The 10,048-nt window shown below is 39.7% G+C and overlaps 1 protein-coding gene across 1 annotated transcript; it reads right to left on the bottom strand.

The window, feature by feature from the left end:
* Positions 1 to 7,707: 7,707 nt before the first annotated feature.
* Positions 7,708 to 9,401, bottom strand: LOC146631528 (zinc finger MYM-type protein 1-like). The gene has a single exon (XM_085353733.1). The coding sequence runs from the start codon at positions 9,371 to 9,373 to the stop codon at positions 7,760 to 7,762; it is 1,614 nt and encodes a 537-aa protein (XP_085209859.1). The 5' UTR covers positions 9,374 to 9,401; the 3' UTR covers positions 7,708 to 7,759.
* Between the last annotated feature and the right edge of the window lie 647 nt (positions 9,402 to 10,048).

Genomic DNA, 10,048 nt, shown 5'->3' with positions numbered 1-10,048 from the left:
ATGTGCAGGTTCTTCCCATGCCCAAACCATGCCCGGTTTGAGTTGTAAAGTGCATATATATGTGTGTGCGTGAGGAGCAGAGTGTAGCAGCAGGTAGCTGTGCAGTCAGCAGCGCTGAGATAGAGCAGATATCTATCTAATGGGTGAGTGGAGATAGCAGCCGAGTGACCTGATTCCAATCTCTACCATCAGAGTCTAACAACCCCAGAAAAGAGGGGCAAACTGGGACACAGGAAGACAGTGTGGGTAATTGACTTCAGTTGAGGTCAGAGTTGTTATGACATGTGGCATGTAGATCACCACAGGCTGTTCATGCACAACAAGCCTCCACTAACTGTCACTGTGGCCAGAGGGGTTTGTGTTAGTGTGCATAAAAAAAACTCATAATTGATCTAATAACATATTTTCTATTTGTTGTCATACAGCACGGCCGCGTTTCAGGCAAACTGAAACACTGTTAAGAGATCACAAAAAGCCAAAAGTCACTTTTCTTCCTATATTAAAGTTAATATCAGAGAAATAATGTGTCGGCTATTAAACTCGCTGTGTAAATATATATATATATATATATATATATATATATATATGCTCCATTTTCATGAGTGTTTTGGTCATTTCCTGCCTGTACCCACAGCTTTATGGTCTACAGAGAGTTCCTTGGAAGTTTGCCTTTTGGCCCTATGTAATATCATTTATATTTCTATATATTATACATCGTGCTGTGTGCATCTCAGAGAAAACTAATGCAACTAGCACCACAGTCTTAAATGTCACAGCAAAGCACAGAAATTCTTCTGTAAATTGAATATTTACATTTTTTAAATCCATAATAACGTAACACACAAAAAAACATCTGAATTATGTTTTATTTATTTTTATGGTTGTTGACGTGGTTAGTAAAAGAGATGGGAAATGAAAGGAATTTAGCAATTCCAATTTCATTGATCCATATCAGTTACTGATTTCGATTCTCTTATTGATTCTTATTTGAGACGCTTTAAGAGTCGGCACCATTTCTAAGCAGCAAAGACATTATGTGCTGTGTGGTCCAATTTTTGTGCATGTTGCAGGTATTTTCCCTCTTTGTCGTGATCATTGTTGAGGTCATTGCGCAAAAAAAGGAATTATTACACATATTACACAGAGCACTTTTCTTAAGAGTAATGCATTATGGTGTAATATTCATTATACAATTCATGGCATTACCTGTTGAGCTGAAACACGCTGTCTCATCATTAACATCTAACAGTATAAACCTACAGGCTACAGCTCCACACACCAACACAAGTCCCTGTCCTGATGAGGACACACGTGATCTTTCTCTTAGTATTTAGCTATGAACACAAAAGAAAGCAAAGATGAAAACTGTGCGCTCATTGTTTTGTGCAGGAACCGAAATAATCTGATTGTAGCGCAAATACAACTGGACCTGACAGGTGGGATCGATAGGCAGACAACAATTCAAAGGAATTGATCACTAAGTGCAATTCTCTTTTTCTGACAGCGTTGTATTTTACTCAGTTGTGTATAGTATTTTTGTTCTATTGTATATAGTATTTTATTTTATTCTATTCTATTGTGTACAGCATTTTAGTCTTATTCTTATCATCTTATCTTCCAGTGTTTTTCTACCGTAATTTTTGCCATGTAACTTTGTACTGTCTACTTTCAGCTGTAACAAAACAAATTCTCCATGTGTGGGACTAATAAAGTTTATTTTATCTTATCTTAACTAGGAACCAGTTCTCAATTCCCATCTGTATTAAGATTTGTAGTGGTGGTGGTATTTTTTAATCGATTTAAAACGTAAAATAAAGTTCACAAAGTACAGCATGTGTACTTACAGACACCAAAGCTGTCAGTCTGCTGAGAGTTTGTCTTAAAAGAATCATCATCAGTCCAAATAAATAAAATGAACCTTTATAAAGGAAATGTCAGTGACAAAAAAGTAACTGTGGTGCAGATAAAGAGACACAGTGATATTAAATAAGGATTCAATCTGTTGGTTTTTATAAAACGATTAAATCAGATTAATTAACTGAAACAGTCATAAGCAATCTACACAACTATTTATGTATCAATTTTTCCATAAATACCACAGAACAAATAAACTGTCCCTTATTAGGTGTCAAATGTTGTAAATATGATCTCAGATGAAAAACACCACAGGACATTTTATATCATCTTATTATTTATTTAATAAACATGATGCCAAACGTAGAAACAGTGAGTGAATACGTCCTAAACACTAACATCTCATGTACTAATTACACCCTTCCATAGGAATTAAGACACGTATGTGCTGCACATTATCTATAAAAACTGAAGTTTGCTTGTCTGGAGCATTCAGATGTGTTTAACACAATGCCAAATTCTCAGGAGTGGACAATCCAGCAAATTCACCCCGAGATCACACCATGCAACACAGACAACCTGCCAAAAAACAAAACAAAACTGCTCTCTAAAATGAACACGGCAGCATCCCAGAGAGCTGATTATGTTTATCTGGATGCAGCGTTTTCCAAGGAAAAAATGTTTCACCACTGATCCAAGTGACTTCTTCAGTCTCATCTGACTATGCTGCTGCATCTGCAACTGGGTTGAAGACACGAGTGCATGGTCACGTCACCTTTTATCACCATTTCAAGGATATATTGGTACAGAAACTCTGAGATTTACAGATTAAACCGTTTGAAGCAGATAACTTTTCAATTTCTTTGTCAGTCACTTGGATGAGTGATTGAATGCCTCTCAACGACCGCACTGTGTGAAGATGAACAGAATCAACTTGTTGGAATTTCCTTACCTGCATGCTTGAACGGGCAACGCAGCAGCATGACTTACCTTTGCAATGTTGCAGCTGAACAAAGCATGAGACTTCTGGAAGAATTTCCTTTGTCCTTTGTTTTATTTTCAGACATTTGATTCTTGTTTTAATTAAGAGCCAGCAGACAAATGACAGAAAACAAAGAGGAAGAACAGAGGAATGACACTCAACAATGACAAAGCCAAGTTATTGTTATCATGAGAAGTTGGTGTGTGGGTGGTTAAGCAGGTCACATAATAATCGAATGACTGGTCGTTCAATTCCTGTCTGATCCAGTCAGGGGTGTAATTTCCAGGGGGGTTAGGGGGGTTATGACCCCCTCCAATAATCAGACCCAACCAATATAACCCCCCCAATAAAATTATGAATTATCTTGCATAAATTGGCTGTTGATTTTCTTTACTCATTTCAGTTAATACCAGCAAAGTAGTTGCATGTTTAATCATCTGGGAATTTACCCAGATTTATTTATTTATTTAGACAGAGATCTTGACCCCCCCCCCCCCCCCCCCCCCCATTGTTCAGCACAAAGTTACACCGATGGATCCAGTCATCGCAAAGTTGCTCTGCAACAGAATAGAAAACTGCTACATAACAACCAGCACATCTACCAAGAATGCAACAGAACCATTTAAATGAGTTAAGATCATTAAAATTGTAGTAAATGTGGTTAGATTTAGAAAGCAGACATAGTCAACTGAAACATGCACTCAACTAAACTGTGGCTTCTTTGAGTTTTCGTGCCCAATCAGTCAATACTTTCAAGAGTTTTCTTTTAAACTCTGCTCTCACAGGTTGCTGTATGTTAAATATCTCCAACTTGTTCAACCTTATACCTTTTTATTTTATCCTTTTCTTTGCTGGATCCTATTATTTGCTGTTGCAACAGCTCAGTTACCTCTTGGGAATCATTAAAGTTTCATCATCCAAACAAGCTGGCTCACTACTATGGAAACTTTGGTGCTTGAAGAGTACAGAGGTTGAGGCTGTGGAGAATGCGGTAATATAAGAATATGCTACAAACTACAGCTGCAGTGTCTGGGGGTGCTGTAGTGTGGCCGGCCTGACAGTAGAAATAGAGCTGGCTGGCACTGCTTAGTAAGGTTTGTCAGGTTTCATCAGCAGGTACAAAAGTGCTCGACCTGAAAGGCAAGAGGGAGAATACTGCTGCGACGCTGTGAAAAGTGCATCAGAATAAATAACTGTGAGGTTTATGTGGACAGCGTGGCATTTTATGTTTGTGGGGACACATAAGAAGCATTGGTGTACTGTAGTGTGAAACAGTGCTCCAGTGCAAATGATTGCACTGCTATAGTACTCATGATGAACTGTTTAAAAATAGATTAAGACTGGTACACCATGAGCCATAGACTATCTCGTAACAATAACAAGGCAATAATAAGGCAACAGTGGCACAAAAATGGTAGACAGGTCCAGTTTGCTTATTCAATCGTCCAGCCTTCCATGCCCGCACAGCTGGCTGTCAACATCGCCAATTTCCAATTGTTTAATCACCGTACAGGTTTCATGAAGGGGCAAACTATCAAAAGAGACCAAACCCTGACAGCTATAGTCCAAGTAAATTCACCACAAGGTCAGATTCAACAGAGAAACTGCAAAAGACCAAGAGGTACTTCTCAGAACATCTACAGGACTCAATCGGCATGTTAAATGTTAAAGTTCATGACAATATATTTTGGAAAAGACGCGTCTGGCTTGTTTGGAAGGGTTGCCAGGAAAAAGCTAAAAAGAAACATGGCACCATGGCTAAGATATGCAAAGTTCTATATGAACAGACTAAAAGACCGCTTGACGTCCTTCGGACAGACGAGAGCAAAGTGGAGATGTTTGGCTGTGATGCACAGCGTCATGTTGTGCAAAAACCAAACAGCAGCATAAACACTTCATATCAACTGTCAAACAGTCATGGAGGAGTGATGATTTAGGTACCTTGCAATCACTGGGTTGCTGATGAAGTCCCCCGTATATCAAAGTATTCTAGACTCAAATGTGAGACCGTTTGTCCAACAGCTGAAGTTTGGTGTCACAAACTTGTTTGATTTTCGTTGACTCTGCATCTCTCTTGATGAAGGCTCATCATTAAAAATAAATAAGTATGCAAATATATGTTTTTAAAAAGTGACATATTCTGATGGGAGTACATGGGTTGCTGGTTCATAACACTGGAATTACAGATGGCAACTTAAAGTTGAGTTTGCTTGTGAGGGAAAAACACTGACGACTGTGGTTCCTGAATCATAAAAGATCCATTTGCCAGTGTAGGAAACATATATTTATGTATGCTGCCACCTCCACAGTTCCCGCCGTATCATGGTACAAAAACTGACAGCTCCATTCTGGATTGCAACCATTCACACCACGGCCGTGTGCATGCACCTAAAATCAAACACCCTGTTCATTTTAATTTCATTGCAGGAGAGACTTTGATCAGCTGGCCAATGTATACAAAGAGTTCAGCTTTAAATAGGGGCCGCTAATGCATGCATGTGAATTTGCTGTGGACCCTGTGCTCTGTGCTGATGTGAGCGGATGGGTGGCACAAATGCAAATTTTGGTAATAATTGACACAAAAATTACACTTCACAGCTTGATTGTTACTAGAACTGTACTTCTGCCCCCACACAGTCACAGTTAACTTCTCTGTCTGTCACCGAAACACCAAACAGGCGAACGTGAATAATAAACCCGGTTATGTAAATGCCACTTTGCCATGTATTCATCTTTTTGTCCCCCAAGTATCTGATAAAAGCTGTATCCTATTATGATAAGGAGGTGAGGATATTTGGAAAATGTGCTGTCATATCTACCAGCATGTAAAAACACAAGTAGGATGCCCAGAAATATATGAATATGGATTGTTTTGTAAATATTCATATAACATTGTATGGAGTGTTCAACTATATTTATTGCCTTCGTTTTCTTCAGCACTAGTTTTGTTCAATTAAAACTAGTTGTAACTTTGCAGCTCCTTATAATATTATGAGGACAACAGTAATATTAATGCAGAAACAGAAAATTACTATTAAAATACCAGGGAAATAGAAATGAAACAGCAATATACCAATAATTACATTTAAGTCTGAGAAACCAATCTCCCATACTCTCTGTTGGGCTTAGTCTGCATAAAATATGGATGCAGCCACCATGATGACATTTTTGGACACCACATTTTCAAACTTAAACATGCTGCCATGTTAACTTTTTGATACATTATAAGACGCTATGAATTGTTTGGTTAGAGGGTTGAGTGCTAAATTATCTATTAACACTATAGCAAAGTTTGTTGGCAAGTGTTAATAAATTCATGGATGCAAAGTTAAACTCTCCGGGTGCAGTGCGCACAAATCTGCAAATTAGTGCTAAATACCAAACTAATACATTTCTACATTTTCATTCACCAAAACTGAAGCACAGCTTTAGATAAAAGCTGAATTCTGTTGGCTATTTCCAACAGAATGACGTGTCTTTCCTACCAATGCCATGATTTACACCAGATGTGCTTGAGTCCCCCACCCCAAGAAAAAAACACACATTTACTTCTAAGTTAGATCTGTGGTGCTATTTTATACAGTTCACGGTGTTCTCATGAAACTGTTTCATTTCTGAAATAACATCCACTGTGAATATTTCTTTTTCTATCTGGTAGTAACAGCAACTTATTTCACCTCTTGAGACACATGCAGTCTCCTAGCGTTTAACCTTCTGAGGACTAAGTCATCATGCATAACGACCATAACCCTAACTCTGTGCTATCAGAATCCTTTTTATTCGTTTTACAAAATGGTTCTCCAAATGTCTTTGCAACTGGCGTACAAAGAAAATGACCCGAATGACACACACACTGTATAAATTTCTTCCAAAAAACTACTTTTTGCTGCTCTGTAAAACACATGATCCCACACACATTTCTGTATCATACCTTCATGCACCCATTTCTTAGATTCATAGTGCTGTAACTCAATAATTTCCATTGTAGGATCCATAAAGTATCAATCCTTCCATCTATGGGTGGATTGGCGTTCATTACATAATAATGACTGACCTCAGAGACTCTGCCGTCATCTCTTTGCCCTCTGAAACAGCAAATAGCATAATCACCTGTAAATAATGTGATGTTGTTTATTTATGGGCGGGGTTAGCTATGTTAAAGGTGATCCAATGGGAGACCCACATTGACAAAACTCACTAAAACAATATCTGGTAGCGATATGGCAGCCTCGCTTCTGTCAGTCTGCCCCAGGGCAGCTGTGGTTACAACTGTAGCTTGCCTCCACCAGTGTGTGAATGCGAGAGTGAATGAATAGTGGCATTGTAAAGCGCTTTGGGTGCCTTGAAAAGCGCTATATAAATCCAATCCATTATTATTATTATTAAAACCTGAATAAATATACGTATTAAATAAACAAGAAACACGTCACAATATTTTAAATGGCAGCTATTTTTGGTAAAATGAGACAGAAATTCACATTTTTCTTAATTTAGCTCTTATATTTACCTGCACATTACTCCCCAATCTTTTTTATTTCATACTTTATTTCCAATTCAGATATTCAATTGTCTTGATATCTGTGGAAATTTACCTTGAGTTTTCTTAAATATATGGTTGTCCACACCAGGGGCGTCACTAGGTTTTAAGGACAGGGGGGGCTTAGCCCCCAAGAGATGCACACGACATGAACGAACGTAGTGAATGAGCACAAAATTTCACAAACAGAAAACAAAGACTGAGAAATTGTTTTCCTACTTTTTTGGACAGATTAAACATCCTAGGCCACCAATAGATCTATTGTTTTATTTCAGTCTGCTTTATAATACAGTACAACAAAAAAACAGAGGAAATGTGTTTGCCGCATCAATAACAAGAAAAAAACTGAAAATAAAAAAGTACATTTTTCTGGCTGCAATCACCAGTTACTTGGTGGGTGGAAGCATCAAAGAATGACGTCTGTTTTTAAGAGTGGCAAATCGGTCAATCACTCTGTTGTGACTCAGATGCTGAAGCGTGTCTTTTTCAATAGACATGACTGCAAGACTGTGAAGTCTTTTCTGACCCATTGTTTGACGCAGCCAGGAGTGCAGCCGACGCAGTGCACTAAAGGACCGTTCGCACGAGCAGCTGCTGACAGGCACTGTTAGGGCAACTTGGATGGTTGCCTTCAGAGAGGGAAACATGTCTGAATCAAGGAGGTTGTACACAGACAACATATTTTTGGGTGGACATCCAGCCTCTGTTTTCCGGGTAAGAAAGTTTCTGGCCACCAGAACCTCCTCTTTTTTCAGGTCAAGTCTGTAGTGCTTTGCAAGTTCATTCAAGTGTGGTTCACTCAAGAAGTTCTCAGATTTAGGACTGCATGCCTGGACGCCTTTTAGCAGCCCTGCATCTACACTGCAAAATCTTTGATCAAGCTCGCCAACCATCCGATCCACACAAGGGAAAAGTAACTCTCTTTTCAATGTGTCTGAGTTGTTCAATTCAGTGCGTGAACCCACAGTTGCCTCCAGGACAAAATCCTCCATTTTCCTCTGTTTGTGCCTTGTCTTGGCACCTGGTTCAGGGATACTGTGGGTGTTACACAGGGCCTTGGTTTTCTCATACAGCTCTGTAGCAAATGCATCTGAGTGTTTGCCCTTAAGTGTGTCACACACAGCTTGTTTGCAGATAAAAGCTTCTGCCAGGTCTAAAGTCTCTTTCTGCAGGAATTTGTGGAGTCCTTCGGTTACAGACAGAATCGACTGAAACATCAGTAGTGCATAGACTGCTGAGAACTTGTAGAGCTTTGCTCTGAGACCAACAGCTATGGGGGATCCAATTGCAGATAGGCACTCCAAAATGGCAGGCAATGTCTCAAGAACTGCACTGATTGATCGCAACTGACATGCCCAGCGAGTGTTTGAAAGTTGCACAAGCTCAGTTTTTGTCAATCCAAGCTTTGCCTGAGTCTCCATGAACTTATGATGATTGACTAGGGAGGTGCTGAAGAAAGAATACACACACTCCAACAAGCTGAAAAGCTCCACAGCCTCTGGGACAGCCTTGCAAGTATTGCACAAAACCAGGTTGAGTTGATGAGCATAACAATGCACATAGATAGCCTCAGGATGGAGCCTTCTAAAATGTGCTTGTACACCTCCAGTGGAGCCACTCATAACGGCTGCACCATCATATGTTTGTGCTACACACTTAAGCTCTGCAAGACCATAGTTTTGGATCTGCTGCTGAATCTCATTTGCAATGGACTGGGCATCAAATGATTTTATCTCTGCAAGTGCAAGGAAACGCTCCTTCACTGCCCCCTCTGACACGTACCTGACACAAACAGCTAACTGCTCTGCCTTTTTATCCCTTGCCTCATCCACCATGATGGAATAGACTTTAGACTTTGTCATTTCAGATACAATGACACTAGTAACTTCCTGGGCACAACAGTCAATCATGTCATTCTGGGATGTTGGTGAGATATACTGTGCATTTGATGGGGGATTATGTTTTTGAAGAAAAGGATCAAACTCCTTCAAAAGCTCCATGCATGCAAGAAAATTCCCTCTGTTTGGGCTGTCTTCACCTTCATCATGGCCACGAAAAGGGAGTCCCTGTCTCCCTAACATAGAGGTGACTGCAACAATTCGTCTGAGATACTCTCTTCTTTCGACTATCTCACTCACATTTGCAGTTGCTATCATCTGTGCAACGTTTCCCTGTTTGCTAGTTCCCTGGTAGCTTTTCCATGTAACAACACTGTCCTTATGTGTTTGTGCCATCTCATGCTTGCCAAAGATGACTAAAGCTTTCTTCCAGTTCTTGCAACCGTTACTGACCAAACTATCATGTTTGATGTTTTTGCCAAACACTCTACATGGGAAGCAGAAAGCTGCATTCTGGTTGACTGAATATTCTAACCAGTTGTGCTTTTCAAACCAGCTGTGGTTAAATGCTCGCTTCTGTGTACCAAAAGTATCATGTGGATAGCTCTTCAGCTTCACCTGTCTGGGCCCTGTGTCTTTGTCACCTAAATCAAACCCTGTAGTAGAATGAGTTGCTGCAGCTGCTTCATCATTTTCCCTCTCTTGGCCTGTTTGCTCTCCTCTCTCTGTAATAACTTGATCTTCCTCTGCCTCTCGATCTATTTGCTGCAGCTCCTCTGTCTCTCCTTGCTCTCTCTGACTTGAACTTGCCTGTTGACCTTTTTCTCCCTCAGCCAC

Source organism: Diplotaxodon limnothrissa, linkage group LG5, assembly GCF_057381915.1.
Source record: "Diplotaxodon limnothrissa isolate DT_005_m linkage group LG5, D_limnothrissa_male_GT1.1, whole genome shotgun sequence".
Taxonomy (NCBI): domain Eukaryota; kingdom Metazoa; phylum Chordata; class Actinopteri; order Cichliformes; family Cichlidae; genus Diplotaxodon; species Diplotaxodon limnothrissa.
The sequence above is the reverse complement of the archived record's forward strand: the minus strand, read 5'-3'. Positions and strand labels throughout refer to the sequence as shown.